At 48.1% G+C, this 18,957-nt stretch overlaps 1 protein-coding gene across 2 annotated transcripts in view; it reads left to right on the top strand.

Annotated features, from left to right (window-relative positions):
- Nucleotides 1-1,266: 1,266 nt before the first annotated feature.
- Nucleotides 1,267-18,957, top strand: part of LOC144107915 (uncharacterized) — a 32,405-nt gene continuing 14,714 nt past the window's right edge. Inside the window, exons 1-3 of one of the 2 annotated variants that reach the window (XM_077641149.1) lie at nt 1,267-1,572; nt 4,315-4,445; nt 15,469-15,595. In XM_077641149.1, coding sequence (XP_077497275.1) covers nt 4,355-4,445; nt 15,469-15,595 — 218 coding nt within the window. In that variant the 5' untranslated portion in view covers nt 1,267-1,572; nt 4,315-4,354. Of the gene's footprint in view, nt 1,573-4,314; nt 4,446-15,465; nt 15,596-18,957 lie in introns of both variants that reach the window. The other variant, XM_077641148.1, reaches the window with a different exon arrangement.

The following is an 18,957-nucleotide window of genomic DNA, read 5'->3' as shown; positions in this document are numbered from 1 at the left end:
ACTCACTACTCACACTCCGAGCAGCAACAGTTGCGCAAAGGCTGACTGTTCGCAGCCTGCCTGGCGTTGCATATGTATCCTCGCCAAACGCGCCCCATCCGCTGTCAAAAGTCGCATGTTTTGACCATCGGACCACAAGCGCTTGCACTTGTGCGAGGGCTAAAACCTGCCAGGCCCCATCAAAAGTTGCAGAGCGGCTTTTGCTTCACAACCTGATCACAAAGGCGTTTCGCAATAAGGCAGCCGTATTATTTATGCGTTCTTGTGGGTAAGCGCCTATGTGAAGCTCTCGTCGCAGCTTTTTGTTCAGTTTATTATTTGTTTTATCTTAATGCCATGAAGGCAGGAAGGCTCTCCTCTCTCCTTCTTTGCGCCAGCTAACTACGAATATCCTGGCGCCAAACCTATTTTCTGTGCGTCAGTAAGCAAAGAAGCCGTGGCTGCGTGACGCGAACGCAAGGCGGCTTTTTTCTCCAGTAACGGTCAAAAGCGACTGTTATCCAGTAACAGTATACAGTAACAGTAATCCAGCAACAGCATTCAGTATCAGTAATCCAGTAACAGTAACAGTAATATGCTGCGCAAGTTGTTAGAAAGCTGTTATGAAGGACCAGTACGCAGAATAAACGCTACAGAAGAGAACCAACACGCATGAGTGCACCGACTGTTCATAAGGCGCCGACTTTATCGGCAGGTTAGCTGCGAAAGATAGTCTACTTTAGAGTAACTACCTCTGATTCACTGTTTAAACTATCTCTGGTACCACTCTGTCAAGGTAGAACACCAAATTTTCTGAATTCCTCGCGGAAGCTGCAGTCTTTTCTTCAAAACGGAGCGCCGCCGCATTGCACTCAATGCAACTGAACGGGAGGGTGAGACCCAACATGTTGAATTAAAAGACTAGCGCATATAACAGAGACACAGACAAAGAAGTAGACAGGACGAGCTTTCCGCCTTGATTGAACCCAACATGTCCCCGCAGGTAGCGGTGTCTTCACCCTGAAAGCGGCGCTGGCACATCGAGGCATCCTACGTCGAGCTAATATGCAGCGCTGGAGATACGATGGGGCATGGCGGGTCCCGAGGGGGCGGGTGGTGGAGAGGAGGACGGAAGGAAAGGAAGCGCCGCTGCCCCCCAGAAACCATGTAGAGGAGGAGAGGTGCTGTCTGCCGAAGGGGCGAGTGAAACGATGTAAAGGAGGAGAGAAAGAGGAGGAGAAAAGTAGAGAGGAGGAGAGGAGACGTTGGGCGAGGAGACGTATGCACCGCCAGGCAGGCTTCGGCCCGCAGTTGCTCGGCCGGCTAGCGGGTGTGATCGATAACGGTCGCGTGGTTTTACGACCGGCGCCGTACTTCGTGGTGCGCTGTAGTGTTCGGCTGAAAGCAACGTCTGCGCCCTTGGACTTTCACGTGAGCGAGACACTGCCGCCGCTTTGTTCTGTGCCGCACGGAGGCTCTTCTGCTCGGCGCTTTGCATTTCCTAACCATCCAGCGCTGCATCTCTTGTAAGCTACTGAAAGAGCTCAAGTGCGCCGGAGAGCACGCCTACCGGCAACTGAAGCCCTGCAAAAGGTAAGCCCACAGCGAAGGCTATTTTTTTTATTTTAATTCTACAATCCGGATTAAAAAGGCCGGATTTATCCGGATTAAAAGGCTCCTCTATCGAGGTCGTATTATGGTGCGATAGAAAACTCTCGTGTTCACGTGTAGCGCAAGGAAGATCTTGCCGAAGCATACGTGGAATGAATGAATGAATGAATGAATGAATGAGTAAGACTTTATTGGTGAGCAAAACGTCAGTGGAGTCCTTAGTTCAAGATCTAATTGGAGACGCTACCTGTCTCCCCGGTTGGACCAGTGCTTTTATATTTTCTAGGTGTCAGCTGCTCAGCATCCGCTCCCACTGCTCAGTTGCGGGGATTTTGATAACATCTAGTTCTTGATTCTATTGGCGTCCCCGCACCACATGATATTTATTTGGACAGTCCTCACAAAATGGGCATTTATATCATCATAACTTCGGATGTACCCTATTTCCAAAGCTAAGGTGTGGGTACGTATTAGTCCGGAGTTTCCGTAAGGCTATCTCTTCCTCGTTGATAAGTTTTTTGTCAGCCTGGGAGCATGTTTTTCTGCCTAGTGTGGAATGCTGTAATAGTTTTCGGAATGTGCAGAAAAGGGGCGGGAAATGAGTGGCTCGTCATGACATATACGTATGAAGGAAGTCAACAGCTATACCGAAACCAAGGAGCATAGGAGAATGTCTCTGTATATTTTTAATTTTTTGTTTTTGATTAACAGGAGATTAATAGTGTAATTATTCTCGTGGCTAGACTCTCGTTCCTTTTCCCACCATCCTCGGTTAACGCCCGGCAAGCGGGTTCTCGGTAAGCGGGTTCTCGGTAAGCATGAGCGCCTATGCTACCCAGGAGAGTCCGTGAACACGTGTCCAAACATTCCTATCCTTTCAAAATTTTGCTTCAGGATTACTGCCGCCTTCTTGGCAAGTGTTGTGTCTATAATATGCATGTGGCCTATGTAGAGTGGGACACATGAGGTGGAGTGGGCCACACCCTATTCTCCTCTTCGAACCCTCTTTTAGGGTACTCTGTCCGCCTTGGCAATCAGGGGCGCATCTAATGTACGAGTGTATGCGACACCCTGTTCATGAAGCGAAGAACTTTTAAGGCGAAAGCCTTTAATGGCTCATCGTTGTCTGTCCGTCCGTCCGCGAAATCTGCCACACTATGACGTCATCAATGCCATAATTGCTATAACCCATATACTCTTAGCAATTACTAATCAGTGATCAGTAATTAGTCGTTAATTAGTAATCAGTAAAATAAAAATAATTATATAAACATACTTAATTATAAAAATTAATTATTAAACAAAAATAAAAAATAAACATAGTTTTAAATGAAACTGAAACTTAAAGAACAAAAACGCAATGCCTACAGGCGCCGTGGAAAAAAAAAAATCCGCGTTATAGAAACTTCCGTGCTTTCGCATTCCTGCACGCAAGCAGACTTAAGTGCCCTCAGCATTTCTTTTATGCAACCGCATTGGCCCTAAGGTTTTCCACGATGAAATTTGGAAGAATGCAAAGGCGGATACAAGGAAGCCTCCTCGAGTGTCCTGGACCCCGCCTCCATTTGTTCGCGATGCTTTCGTCACGTTGAGCTTGCGTAGCGCCAAACAGCCCGCATTTCCGACGCGATAACAACGTGAAACCAAGCTGAAACTTCTTCGCGGGTGTTAAACGCCTGTGTCGAGGGCGTCACAAAGAGATGTGAAAAGGGGGAAAATGAGAGGGTGGCATCAAAGAGATAATGAGGGCAAGTTGCCGTGTGACATATATTAATGCGAACGCATTTCTTGCCTCATGAGTGGCGTGGACGGGATGTGTTACCACGGGCTGTGGAGAAGCGTGGCCAGAGCGTGGGCTCATGAACTGTCGATCATCTTGCAAGAGTGTAAATATAATTTGTAATGGTTAATAATGATTGAATGGAAAGTTTAAACGACCAAATTACTAAACAAACTTCGCCTGAATTCACCGATTCCCGCGCTATAATGAAGAGTCGAAGAGTCTGCTTACTCTGAAAAGTGAGCGTTCATAAGCTAGAAAAGACCAAGAAATAAAATCCAGACCTCGTTGTCCGACACCGCCTTCAGAAACTTAGTGCACTGACGTCAATGAGCTTTCGGTCGCCCGTCGTTCTGGCTAGATCACACCGCCACCCACTTCGCGCCAGCGATCACGGAATCCTTTTCATCATCAACGTCACGTGTTTGTTTTGAGTGATGGAGGATAAATTCATAGGGGCACCTATTTACATTATGTGTTTGCATTGCGATAGAATTAGAGGCAGTTGATGCCTTTACCGGGAGTGATATCACTACCAGTCTGCTGACGCCACTCCCCTCCAGCCAATGGGAATTATCCGGCCCGGTGACGTCACTTTTCTTCAGCCAATGGGAATTATCCTGTCTGGTGACGTCACATCCTTTCAGCCAATGGAAATTATCCGGTCTGGGGACGTCACTTCCCTCATGCCTATAGGCGAATTTTATGGCTGACATTGCATTTTAGCCTCATGAGGCTTCTAATGATATATTGCAATGCAGTCAGCAATAAATGCGTCTTCTGCTGCCGTACTACCATCAATGGATCCACAAAGGGCCACACGATCGATTTTTGCCGAGGCCAAAAATAGTGTGGCGTTGTCCACCATGTGCATTTAACGTCCCCAACCTTTCTGTCCTCTGTTCTAGCTTCACTTAATTTTTCTCTTCTCTTGATGTTCGCAGAAACCTGGCGACTTGAGGGCTGAACCAGCTGCCATCACACATGGACCGGCGTGTCGTCACAGGGCTCTCCATGACAGCCTTCAAAGCGCTGGCACTGTTTAGCTGCGCAGTGCTGGTCGCGAGCGACCAAGGTTGGTCCGTCGCTAAGTTCAGCCCGGTAGCCCAACTATATACGAATCCGCGATGGTGGTAAAAGTAACTAGCATAATGAACTGCAAGAACGATCAGCCGTTGTAAAAAGTATGTAGGCCGACGGGCTTGCTAATGAGCCATGCACCGCCACCGGCTCAAATGTCTTGAAATTGAGAGCAACCTCATGCTCCAACTCTTCGAAACTTAGGACTTCTCCGGCATGCTAGAAGAGTCCCATTTGCACGGCTTAGAATTAAACGAACCGCTTGGGCTTCGTACTTTTGACAAAGGCTGTTTCGAGCTGTGATCGCTTGTTCAAGTTGGCAAAAAAAACAAATTCAGAATAATTAACTTTTTCTGAAACAGCTAAGCGCTAACGAAGAAGGTACAGACTTTGCCAAAAGTAACTAGGCTAGACGGTTTGCTTCTCAGTCGTATATTGAAGCTACTATGCCAGCCCTCAAGCTATAAATCTCTGTATGGTAAGGAGAACCCTTGTCCTCACCTTTCGAGATTTTTTTTATCTTTAAGGAAGCCGTAACTCCTCTACTATTCGAATGAGAAGCAAACCATGCAGCCTGGCTACTTTTGGAAAACGCTGTACATGTGGACCGCTCTTGTCCATAACGTAACGAATGAGTTTCGTTACGTCTGGCTACATTGCACGTAACGTAGCGCAACGCAACGTGATGAGAATGGTCTAGGTGTGATTTATGTTACAAAAGGATCATTATTTCAATGACGTTTCTGGAACATCCCGCGTCCCTTACAGAAGTCCTTACAGCAAGGAGCATGTTCGAAGGGAACGCGCCTTCTCTGAATGCGTAACTTTCGTCACACCAGTAGAGAATATATGCCATTCTCGTGGATATAGCGTTCGCAGAAGGAAAAAAAAAAGAGAACAGGCTCTCTGCAGAGTTGGCAAGTACCCAACTTTCCGATGTCGTTCCTGTTCGCCAGGAGAGCGAGGCGCTCGGCTGATCTTGATCGGCTGCGCGATATATCGTCGGCATTGCCCGAAGGCTCGCCTCCTCCACTGCTATGGCAGCCAGCTCAGTTTGCGTGCAACTACGCGGCTCAAAACACGGCCGTTTTGAAACAAGAAAGCAGCGACATTCGCTTCTCATCGCGCTGTGGGGGAATCTGTTGTTCTGCCTGTTTCCTTTGAAGACGGTACCGCCGGAGTTTAGGCGCGAAAGCGGGGTAGAAGCAGCGGGGAGACGTCTCGCCTCAAACAAACGAAAAATTCTGGGGGCACTCAAAGTCTGCTTACGTGCAGGAATGCGAAAGCATGGAACTTTCTAGAACGCGGGTTTTTTTTCCCACGGCGCCTGTAGCCGTCGCATTTTTTCCCTGCCGTTTTTACTTTTTATGTTTTGTTTAATTTCTTTGTTTACTTTTTAGTTTCGTTTTAGTTTTTGTTCCAACTTTTGTTTATTTACTTTTATTTTTACCTTTTAAACTTATTTAATTTTTATTTTTAGTTTATTTCTAACTTCTAATTTTTCTTCAATTTTGTTTTCTTTTTCGTTTTTACTAATTACAAGGTATTGACTAATTCAGTAATTAACAGTCACTAATTGCTTAGTAATCACCAAGACTATATGGGTTACAGCAATTATGCCATTGATGACGTCATAGTGTGACAGATTTCGCGGACGGACGGACGGACAACGATGAGCCATTAAAGGCTTTCGCCTCAATATTCCACAAACGCCTCAGCACAAAGGGCGAGCGCTCCGAGCTCTAACTTTTTGCAGGCAATGGGAAGTCAGGGGGCCTCGTGGGTGCGTTCAAAAAATTACGGAGGGCGCTTAACACTACTGACGTGCTTTGAATGCGAGAGCGTTGTTTTTTCTTCTTGTTTCCTTTTCATCTATCTATTTATTTAGTTATGTTTAATTTTTTCTCCTCCTTTATAATGACATTCCTATTCATTGGCATACAGTCGTAAGGCTACGCATAAACCAGGTTTACCTTTGTTCGCCGAGAAGCACTGCGGTTTATATGTTCCCAATGGGTTGAAGGCTTGCCTCGCAGTCTGAAAGTCTTGAGTTCGATTCCCTGCACGTTCGGAAGAAATTTTATTTCTCTTTGATACCTCGGTGACGTCACCAGGTATTTCTGGGACCACTGCCGCTGGTCAACGCCGACGCCTGGTTCCTTTGTCGCTGAGCCATATAATGCTTTCGCATTATAATCTGGCTTGGTTGGCAAAAGTGCCCTTCCTAATCGTGATCCTGTGCAGAGGCGAATGCCTGGTGCTTTTTCATGATGAGCGTTTCGAGCATGCAATTGCGCGTTAGCGATGCCTAAAGAAGTACTGACATCAGAGCCCGTGAGAGCCATGACCGCTGTCGGATTCGTTCGGGTCAACGCTATAACAAACAGGACTTATTTACCTCTTGCCTAAAAATAACCTCTGTTAAACACTATAGCAGGCGCGGCAACAGCGCTGTGATTACCGTTAATAAAGTGCGCAGCGCAGACCCTGCTTGCGCTTCATGTCTTCCACTTACCCTTCCCAGAGTTCCATGCAATAGTACGGTAAAGTTAGCTTTTTCGGATATTATTTTTTGTGTTGCCAAGCCCTTTTCCGGAAGCTTTCTGTCTCGCCGACCTAAGGTCTCACGATGCATGACCATGAATTTACCAATCCTTCGATCTTTCCTTTGGGAGTTGGTTCTGGAGACGTTGTAGCTTAATATGCACCCTTTGGCAAAAGTTTAGAGCCCAGGGGGCTTGCCTCTGAGCCTTCAGTGCAACTTTAGTGATCAAAATCACCTGAAGGTAGGAAGATTTTCAGTGCTGCCCCTTCCAATATGGGTAGGGCTTCCACGAATTCCACAGGGGCTCCACTATACGGCTTCGGTGCAAATTCCCTGGGCGCTAAACTTCTGACACAGGCTGCACATACAGCTGCTGCACAAAGGAAACGACCCTTAAAAAATTTTTAGACAGTCTGTAGACTGTTGATAGACTTCTGTCTATAAAGTCTACAGACTCTCTATACACAAATCCTAGAGGGCAGTCTATAGGCCATACAAATGCTATAGACAGTCTATAGACAATCTATAGATTTATGGCCATACACTTTTAGTGGGCCTTTGTCTATAGACAGTATATAGGCTATTAATAAAGAAAATGAATTATTTATAGGAAGGCAATATAGTCTATAAGAAGTCTATACACTGTCCATGCGCCATTTTTACAAGGGGAAATAGCAGAGAGGCAAGGCTCATAATTATTGGGAAAAGGCAGCGTAAGAGGGAGCTTGAGGCATATTTGATAAATACAAAGGAAGCATAGATAGATAGATAAAGAGGATGAGGGAAAGGCAGGGATGTTAACCAAAAAGGGGTTCCGGTTGGCTACCCTGCACTGGGGAAGAGGGATTAGGGGACTAAAAGGAGGAAGAGAGAAGGGGAAAAAGGCATAACACACACACACACGCACAATGCTGTCACAATTTGTCACCCAATCCAGTCGCTCTCAAGAAGGCAAAGAGTGCCTTGTATGCCTTGAGGGCAGTCGACTGCTGTGGCCACGGACCGAGGATCTTTTGCTCTGTTAATGGGCGAGGATCGAGGCGGTCCAGGGCACAACACAGTGTATGTCTTGCACTCGCAAATGCAGGGCACTCACAGAGAAGATGAGCGATGGTCTCCTCACAACCACAGCTCTCACAGGCAGGACTGTCGGCCATCCCCATCCGGAAAGCATAGTAATTTGCAAATGCAACACCGATTCATAAACGGCATAACAGTGTTGCGTCGCGACGTTCTAAGTTACGTGGAAGACGAAGGCGCAGTTCAGGGTCCAGTGCCTTGAGGTGGAGGGTGCAAAACTCCCCCGTGTTACACGCTGGAAGTGTGAGCTCCAGCGCCAAAGGGCGAAGCCCGCACGCAGCGTCAGGTCTCGATATTGGGATCCTAAAGGAAGCATAAGGGAAGACGAAAGCAGAGGGAGGGGACGCCACGGAAGTATTATGACCATGACCATCACCACAGCATGACGAAGCGCCCTGCTCGCCTTATCTGGAGGGCATGAGCCATGGAGCATATCTGAAAGTAAGCATACTCGGGCAGGAATCTACGAGCTAAGGTAAAACGCAGTCGTATAAGGGGCGGAATCGCCTCTTGTCAGCCTCGGTGGCTTTGACCCTTCTGCTTGGTATTTGTATACCATGTGCACTGCAAAAGATGACCGGATACAAAGAGAGAAACCGCGTATACCGCCGACCTCAAACGTAATGGGTACACCACCGGCGCCATTTCCCGCCTCGCGCGCCCAAAAAGGCCGCTCTTTGTCGTATATATGACCCTAATTTTGCATGAACATCAACCACGTCTGCCTCCAAGCTGCTCGTGGCAATTAAAGAGTTCTTCTGGTTCTCGAATACGGGGCCTCCAGGCCAGAAGTATCGGGGCATAGCAATGCGTGTTATCGCAATATTTAGCCTTGGATTAGCATGAGGGGTGAACGCTACTTTTCTGGAATAGCGTGCGGCCTAAAGCACCGTTATTAGCGGGGGGAACGTATACGGTTCGCTTTAGAGCCGCTTACGGTATTCAGCCGACTCGCCGCTGTCTCTTCAGTCTCTCTCGAGTTCTTCAAGATGACAGGTGCACGAAGCTCTCCCTTTGTCGCAAGACGTCCGCACTACAAACTTCTAGCGATAAAACACGTCCAATTTTGAGATTAATTACTTCTGAAATTCTCATACACGATTTTGACGTTTGTAAATAAACATGGGTGCTGATGATGAAACTAGCCGAAACGCTCTTCTGGTGCCAATGGCGCGGCGTTTAAAAAGGTTTGAGCCGACGCAGACGACCCTCGTCGCTCAGCGATTGAAAAAGCGCTGATGCAGACGACGCGTATAGCGCTGGTTTTGATAAGGCAATCAAAGCAATGCCCACAGTGTCTGATAAGGCAAAGGTGCAGGCGACGAGCCACCTTTCCATGCTTCTGTTTTTCCCTGTGATTATTGCTTGCTCGATAAACGGGCCTGTCCAAATTATTCAAACAGGAAGTGTTCCAGGGCTAAACCATAGTGTTGCCAGAACAAAAAATGGTCGCCAAAACCGCGCATACTTAGCCAGTACGCGACCTTTTGGTTGGCATGGCGGTAAGACGTCAGAACGCGCCTGAGGTTCAAACAGGATAATGCTTCTGGCTGATAAAAGAGGTCAACAAAATAATAATGGTGTTCCGTTATTACGTTGCCTTTCTTACTTTCTAGTGAGTTCTAATTCATCCTGACGTAAATAAAACCGTAGCTTAAACTAAATCTGCCAGTATTATAACTTAGCGCTTCACTTCTCACACGAAATGCCGCTGCACGTGGCAAACAACCAATGAAGTGTCGAAGGCATTTCTTATTGCGTTGCTTGGTTTATGGGGGATTAACGTCCCAAAAGCGACTCAGCCTTTTAGGGACGCCGTAGTGGAGGGCTCCTGATAATTTCGATCACCTGGGGTTGATCCCTTCCCGGAGGTTGTGCGCGCTTTTATCAAATACTGGAAGAAAGACAGAAAAGGTGCGTTGTGATAAAGTACTATTCGCAGAACGCGCCACGTGTTGTTGCTTTAATAATCCACAGCAGGCGAGCGCCATAAGCCCTGAGCCACCGCGGCGGCATAGCCCGTATGTCGCTTCGGGACGTTAACCTCCCGATACATACTCCAATTATCAACGTTCGTTACAACTGTGGGTGTTACAGGTGAACGCAAAAGAACGGACGCTCTGAATATTCAATCTCATGCGTATACATCCTCCGGTATTTTCAGTAATACGGCGCCTCTGTCGATGTCAATGTCAGCGCCTTATGTATCCGTCTTAGGGAGGACCATAGCTGACGACGGTAGCACTGGCGAGGACGTAGTGCGCTTGAGCGAACATTCGGCAATTTCCTCGCTTATCGCCGATATAACGCGCTTAAATTCCGCGCAATCGACGGTCCCGCGATGTAATTAAAAAAAATGGTGGTGGTTTAGCGTTGGTTAAACCTGGAGTGACACGATAGCTACAGCTGGCAGAGTGGAACTTGGTCGCGTGACCAACCACGTGATCGGGCACGGCGCCGCGCCGCCGGCAGTTGCTCCGCACCGCGTGACCAACGACGTGACAGCGTGGCGGCGCCGCCACTCCACTAATAGGCTGAAATCCATTTGCTGGTGTGGGTTTTATTCCTAAAGATTTGAGGGTCCTTTGAAACTTTTGGGGGTTAGATAACTTTCAAATGCTGTCCCATTTTCTTCCTTGAGAATGTCGTTAAGAATGCTCCCAAGTTTTTTTGTTCGTGGCTGGCGCTCGGCGTCCGGAGATCGACGTATGAGCTGGCACTGCGGGGCTCCCAAACAGTTGATCCCCGAACAGTTTCTTACATTCTTTCTAATGTCATTCGCCGTGGTTAGCAGACTGTCGCGCCACCTGCGGCCGTCCAAAGACTACTCAATGTTGCCTAAAAAGGCTTAGCGTAGTAGAGAACTAAAGGTGGCAGGGTGCCACCATCTGACGGCTGCCCAACTCATAGGCGCCGCCACCGTCTCGTAACATCCGCCAAGTGGCCGCGGAAAACAGGGGAGTTTCAAAGCGGAATTTTATAACCGCTGTTGTTGAAGAACTCAGGCAGAAAGGTCCTTATACATGTGTCGCTGCAAAAGCACCAAAGAGGTAATTTGGCCACGGCGCCGCCACGCTGAAGGCTCGAAATGCTACCGCAATGTAGCTATCGCTACAAAATCCGGTGGGCTGTACATAATTATCACGCACGTTTCAATTATCGTCTATCTTATGACACGAGAGTGATCAGGGAATAACACAGGCTCGGTACCGCCTACGAAACAGCCTTCATAAGCCTGTAATGGAAATGTGCGGTTGAGCTTCCCACGTCTAACAGCGATGCTTCCACACTTATGTAGTTTATAACTTCGTGAGCAACTGTCAAGCACCGTGCAACCATTAGCTGGTAGCGAGCGGTGGAATTTTCGAAGACTATATTCTACAAGGACGACGCGGTTCACCTCGTACAAAGAGACTCTGTTTTGTGTTACCAGCCGCGAAGCTCCTCGCAGATCCCATGCTATAACATACGGTGATCCGACTGGGGCCAGAACTCGGCGCATGAATGGATGGCGTATGCTCTGTAACGAGCTGGTGGCGGGTGTCCCCAGACGCGTTATTTTTTTCTGTTCTCATTTCTTTAATTGATATTTCACATGTAAAACGTACAGGGTGATTCAAAGGTTCCAGAAAAAAGTAATAAAATTCAATAATTCGAAAAGAAGCACAGCTGCAGGATTAAGCTTTCAGAGAAATGCACACAGGCACGTTGTAAGGCTTCTAAATAAGAAAATATCTTCATTACCAAAATAGTTACATTTGCTATCGTAAGGTGTCGGGATAGTCTTTAAGTTTTGTCAGTAGCGTACAGCGGCGCTACCGCGCCACCTTTCAGTGACAATTTTTTTTAATTGGTTTTTGGGGGGAAGGAAATGGCGCAGTATCTGTCTCATATATCATTGGACACCTGAACCGCTCCGCAAGGGAAGTCGAAATGGAGGGAGTGAAAGAAGAAAGGAAGAAAGAGGTGCCGTAGTGGAGGGCTCCGGGATAATTTCGACCACCTGGAGATCTTTAACGTGCACTGACATCGCACAGCACACGGGTGCCTTAGCGTTTTTTCTCCGGAAAAAAATGTTTCGTTAATTCCAATACCCCCCACCACATAAAGCATTATCCAAGGAGGAAGCCACAGACAGGATGGCGAAGACTGCGAACAGGCTCCTTCCCAAACTTATACATATTAAACAAGATGTTCCCCACACAGTATAGCGCCAACTGTCCGTGGTGCGGAGCAAAACCAACACTATATCATGTCACATGGGAGTGCGGAAGAAATCAAGCATTCTACAAACACAAAACACCAAGTGCGGAGCAATGGGAGAGCCGGCTCACCAGCTGCGAGCTAGGGGTCCAAAGGGCCCTCATAGCACACGCTAGCGAGGTGGCCCGACTCAGTGGAGCCCTGGAATAGGGGCCCACCCACGGCCAAGGAGGACCCAAGCTTCAAGACGAAGACGTCGTCCTCTACCGCTACTACTTCCTAAAAGAACCAATAAAGTTTTTCATTCATTCATTCGTTAATTACGAAATCCCATCTTTTTGTATGCATTTCTTTGAAAATAGCATCGCGCTTTCGTATTATTGAATGTTTACTTTTCCTGTGACTTTTTCATCAGCCTCGGTTGTCTTCAAATTCATCCTGTTTGAACGCAAATTCCATTAAGTTTTTCACAACAACTTTCAATCCTGAAGTGCTATCTTTAGGTCACTGCCCTGCTTTTACGCAGTTGATCCCCGAACAGTTTCTTACTTTTTTAATATCATTCTCCGTGGTTAGCAGACTGTCGCGCCACTTGCGGCCGTCCAAAGACTACTCAGTGTTGCCTAAAACTTTAGCATATAGTAGAGCACTAAAGGTGGCAGGGTTCCACCATCTGACGGCTGCCCAATTCATAGGCGCCACCACCATCTCGTAACATCCGCCAAGCGGCCGCGGAAAATAGTAGAGTTTGAAAGCGGAACTCTGACCGCTGTCACGGCCCGTCCAAATCTGGGCAGCCGAATACAGTACTGTGGTGACTCTTCTGATTCTGAAGACACTGTCAGCGTGCTTGATTTGTCGCAGTCTTGCCCTTCCCGGAGGTTGTGCGCGCTTTTATCAAATACTGGAAGACAGAAAAGGTGCGTTGCGATAAAGTACTATTCGCAGAACGCGCCACGTGTTGTTGCTTTAATAATCCACAGCCTCGCAAGGGAACAGCAGTTCACAATTAGCAGCGAGGTGCTGTAAGTGGTAAAGGAATGCGTCTACTTAGGGCAGGTTATAGTGACACCTAATCCGGATAATGAGAGGGAAGTAAGTAGAATAATAAGAACGGGGTGCAGCGCATATGGCATGTTCTCTCAGATTATGAATAGCAGGTTACCAATCCCTCAAGAGAAAAGTGTACAACAGCTGTATCTTACCGGTACTCACCTACGGGGCAGAAACGTGGAGGCTAATGAAAAGGGTTCAGCTTAAGTTAAGGACAGCAAAGCGAGCCATGGAGAGGAAAATGCTAGGTGTAACGTTAAGGGACCGGAAGCGGGCAGAGTCAGTGAGGGAACAAACGCGTGTTTATGGCATCCCAGTCGAAATCAGGAGGAAGAAACGGGCTTGGGCAGGGCATGTGATGCGAAGGCAAGACAACCGCTGGCCTTCAAGGGCAACGGAGTGGATTCCAAGAGAAGGGAAGCGTAGCAGGGAGCGGCAGAAGGTTAGCGGGGCGGTTGAGATAAGGAAGTTTGCGGGCATACGGCGGACGCAGCTGGCAAAGCAGACGTGGGAGAGGATTTTGCCCTCCAGTGTAAGTAGTCAGGCTGATGATGTTATCGTTGAAACTTGTTCTTCATGTCCGCTGGTGGTGGCTTCGATCCTCACAAATATGTGTCACTATGTCTCGGTTAGGTTTACTCTGCAATGCATGGTTCTCCCCTTATTTCTCATGTGGTTCTCTTGCATTATTAAAGGGACACTGAGGGTAAATTGAACTTAGCCTGTGTCGACTGTTTGCCCTTTACTAAATAGAAAGAGGTTACTTGTACTGTTTTAAAACCCTGCTTTACGGCAAAAAAGAAGAAAAAAACGAGAGACAGTTATCTGCGGCACTCACCTTTTTGGCGAGCTAACAGAGATGATGTAAACTCAGTCATAAGTGTATCTGGGAGGTCAACACTTCTGTGCTCTCAACCAGCTATCACGCGTAGTCCACAAGCGTCCACGTCAACGTCAACATGACGAAACTGCATCGAGTAGTGGAAAAAAATCTTTATTCTCAACTCCAAATTTATCCGCAATGTATGCATTTTTAACAACCCAACAAACGCTAACAGTCACGAGAAGTCAAACGATTGCATTTTACAAAGAAATAACTGAGCGCACTTAAGTGTGCTTACGAGCAGCAATGCGAAAGCATGGAACTTTTTAGAACGCGGGTTTTTTTCACGACGGCAGTATGCGTTGTATTTTTTCTGTTGTTATTTTTATTATTTTTTACTTTACTTTAAATATTCTTTAATTTATACTACTTATTTATTTTTGTTATTTTATTTTCTTTCATTCATTGTTAATGTTTTTGCTTTTTATTGTTTTATTTTGATGACGTCATCAGTTTGACAGCTATAGTGTGACACTTTTCTGCGAAAATCACCGCTGGTGACCCGTCGTGGAGTCTCAGTGGTTAGAGCGCTCGGCTGCTGATCCGGAGTACGCGGGTTCGAACCCGACCCCGGCGGCTGCGTTTCGATGGAGGCGAAACGCAAAGGCGCCCGTGTGCTGTACGATGTCAGTGCACGTTAAAGATCCCCAGGTGGTCGAAATTGTTCCGGAGCCCTCCACTACGGCACCTCTTTCTTCCTTCCTTTCAATCCCTCCTTTATCCCTTCCCTTACGGCGCGGTTCAGGTGTCCAAAGATATATGAAACAGATACTGCGCCATTTCCTTTCCCACAAAACCAATTATTACTATTATTATTATTGCCCCCAGTTTCCGTTTTGAAGATTTACCCGCCGCGGTGGCTCACTGGTTAGGGCGCTCGACTACTGTTCCGGAGTTCCCGGGTTCGAACCCGACCGCGGCGGCTGCGTTTTTATGGAGGAAAAACGCTAAGGCGCCCGTGTGCTGTGCGATGTCAGTGCACGTTAAATATTCCCAGGTGGTCGAAATTATTCCGGAGCCCTCCACTACGGCACCTCATTCTTCCTTTCTTCTTTCACTCCCTCCTTTATCCCTTACCTTACGGCGCGGTTCAGGTGTCCAACGATATATGGGACAGATACTGCGCCATTTCCTTTCCCCCCCAAAAAAACAATTATTATTATTAAGATTCTGGGGGCTCTTTCTCTAACATGTAGGCTTTGCAGGTGAGCGCACGCCTTTCATAAGTGTTATCTTTTTTCATGATTACAGCAGAGCATTCCCACGAGTGCGAGGAACGCAGCGTGCGCCTCTGCTATGACAGCTACCACCACTACCTCTTGGCGCCGAGAGCGGAAGAGAACCCAGTCAAGAGTGACCAAGAGATCGAGAAACAGTGCAGGTATTCGAGCGTATCGAACTCTTCTTGTCGATGGAAAAGACAGCGAGTGGCTAACGTCATTTTATTTAAGCACGAAACGTGCCTAAACAAAGTTGTTGCTTGTGATTGTTAGCTCTTACTACTCGCATTCGAACGTGTCTTGTTCGTCCGAGATTTCAAGATGGCGGCCGGCCATGTGATCAAAAGAGCGTTGTCTGTACCCTCACTCTTTCTCAGATACCTTCCTTTTACCCACTGTCATTGTGAGAACCGGCCACGGAGGTCGCATTTACATGCAGGCGAAATTGTAGTTGCCCGTGTACTTTGCGATGTCAGTGCACGTTAGAAAACCCCATAATAATATTAATTGGTTTTGGGGGAAAAGAAATGACGCAGTATCTGTCTCATATATCGTTGGACACCTGAACTGCGCCGTAGGGGAAGGGATAAAGGAGGGAGTGAAATAAGAAAGGAAGAAAGACGTGCCGTAGTGGAGGGCTCCGGAATAATTTCGACCACCTGGTGGTTTAAATTTTCGGAGCCCTTCACTACGGCGTCCCTCATAGCCTGAGTCGCTGTGGGACGTTAAACCCATCATTGTGAGAAACTAGAGACCGCTGAGGAACACTTCACATGTTTCGAGTGCGCTCGTACCGCAAAGGTTCCACCAATGCGCATAGCACAGGAAACAGCGGATAAGCACATGATTCATAGAGGATGTACCGTAATTTCGAGTAAGCAGTCCTCGGACCACACATTAACGACGATAGCGCTAAAGGCCTCTTTGTCCAGAAAATCCGGTGTCGGCGTTGCGAGCGAAAAATCACGAGAATGACTCCGGCAGGTGGTGCCCAGCGAGCAACCTAGGAGGCAGGTGGGCCACCTATGTCACGTGACCTTGCGGCGACATCACAACTTAGCCACCGGATAGTGAGCGAACTGCCAACCCTGGCAGGTGGCAGTTAATGACTGGTCGCTCGGGAAGAGGAACCTGGGTCGGACAAGGCCCACCGCTGGAAGCACCTACCATGGCAGGGCAGTGCCCCAGGAGGGGTATGAGGGCACCCATGGGTCTATGAATGTAGAGTAGAGAATCTCCTTCTGCATATATGGACATTAATTACGCTATCGCATCATACCCTTAAAGTGGAGCTTACGCAAAAATTGAAAATTGGTTTTGAGTAAAGGAAATGGCGCAGTATCTGCCTCACATGTCGGTGGAAACCCGAACCGCGCCGTAAGGGAAGCGATAAAGGATGGAGTTAAAGAAGAAAGGAAGAAAGAGCTGCCGTAGTGGAGGGCTCCGGAATAGTTTTGACCACCTATGGATTTTTAACGTGCACTGGACATCGCACAGCACACGGGCGCCTTTTGCCCTTGCATCCAACGAAACGCTGCCACCGCGGGCGGGTTGGAAGCCGGAGCTTGTGTCCGCGTCCCTTCCAGTGCTTGTGCGTGTGTGCGTGCGTGCGCGTGCGTTGTGTTTGTGCGTGTTTGTTTGGGTATGTGTGTCACTATGTACAAGTTAGGACTGTAACTGCTTCCGCTGCCATCGGGTTGCTAATCGGTTGCACACGTGGTTAATTGTAGTAGTTGTTATTTCGATTTTGCAGAATATGAACCAACAGGGAAGAGCGGAAATGGATGTTGAAATCTTGGAAAGCCATGCCTAGTTTACCTATTATGAGTGGCTTTGTTGAAGGCGGCTTGAGAAAGTTTGCGCCCGATGAAGTGTGTAGCATTAAAGATATCGAAGACAATTTACGAGTCCTTCAATGTAGCAGCGACAGTCTTTTAGCCTCGATTTCCCTGATCAAGCAACAGAACAGCAACAGTGGCCTGGGCGAGCTGAGAAGCGACGTCTTTCACACCCCCTGCAAAGGCACACCCCAAGGATCCGTCATCTCGCCCGTCCTCTTCAACGTGGCAATGATCGGCTTAGCAAACAGACTAAAGAAGATCCAAGGTGCTTAGCAAACAGACTAAAGAAGATCCAAGGTATCCAGCACGCAAAGTACGCCAACGACGTCACAATCTGGACCACTCAGGGATCACTCGGTGAAAAGCAAGAGAGGCTGGAAGAGGCTGCCACCTGCGTGGAAAACTACACCAAAGAACGGGGCCTACGATGCTCGACGGAAAAATCGGAACTCCTCAGAATTGGCAAACATCCCACCCAGGCAACACTAGAAGTCACCCTCGAGGGACAACACATCCCCGAGAAGAACATGATTAGAATTTTGGGAATGTGGCTGCAAAGCAGCCGCAAGTGCAGCCACACCATCAGCCTGCTAAGCAAGGCAGCGGAACAGGTGGGCCGCATGATCAACCGAGTCTCCCAGAAAAGACACGGAATGAGAGAGGAAGACACCCTCAAACTCGTCAACAGCCTCATCGTCAGCCGAGTCACGTACTCCCTGCCGTACCACGCAACCACCAAGACGGAAAGAGAGCAAGTCGACACCATCCTCAGAAAGGCTTACAAGACAGCCCTCCACCTACCCAGAAACACGTCTAACGAGAAACTCCTGCAGTTGGGCGTCAGCAACACCTTCAGCGAACTCGCGGAAGCGCTGCTGGGTGCACAGACCATTAGACTCGGAGGAAACCCCGCAGGACGGGCGCTCCTGAAAAGGCTGGGTCGGGACACGCGCGGACTAGTCGATAGATGCGCGGAGGTTCCGGACCACCTCAGAAAATCCTTTAACATAGGGCCTATGCCAAAGAACATGGACCCTAATCTCCACGCAAACCGACGCAAGGCTAGGGCAGAATACGTCGAACGAACGCTAGCCCCAAAAGACAACACTGTTACACAGACGCTGCCGTCTATCCATGCGGAGCAGAACATGCAGCCGCAATGGTGGTAGTAGACAACGAAGGACACCTAGTGACGAGCGCCACGGCGAAAGTCGCTGGCGCAGCGGAGGCCGAGGAAATTGCCGTCGCGCTGGCGGCAGCAGAAGGCTATAGGACCGGCCGCCCCCTAAATATTCTAACAGATTCTAAAGAAACGTGCAAAAACTACACGAAGGGCAGAATTAGCAAAACGGCCCTCAGGATACTCAGCGGGGTAGCCCCTACCGAGTTAAACAAACCCAGACACAATCTGATTTGGATCCCAGGCCACGCGGGGGTAGAGGGAAACGAAAGGGCAGACAGCCTAGCTCGAGGCGAAGCAATCCGAGCAGGACAGTCTAACGCCCCGGAGTTCCATCTGCAAGCCTGCGAGGGGGATACGCAGAACTTTTAAACTTACACAGGGGGATCAGAATCAAATATCCACCACCACACAAAGCTCTGACAAAGGAGGAGGCCACCATCTGGCGTAGACTACAGACAAACACCTTCTCCAACCTACACATACTCAACAAAATGTTCCC

The sequence above is a fragment of the Amblyomma americanum genome, chromosome 10, assembly GCF_052857255.1.
Source record: "Amblyomma americanum isolate KBUSLIRL-KWMA chromosome 10, ASM5285725v1, whole genome shotgun sequence".
Lineage (NCBI taxonomy): Eukaryota > Metazoa > Arthropoda > Arachnida > Ixodida > Ixodidae > Amblyomma > Amblyomma americanum.
Note: the sequence above shows the minus strand (reverse complement) of the source record. Positions and strands in the feature narration are given on the sequence as shown.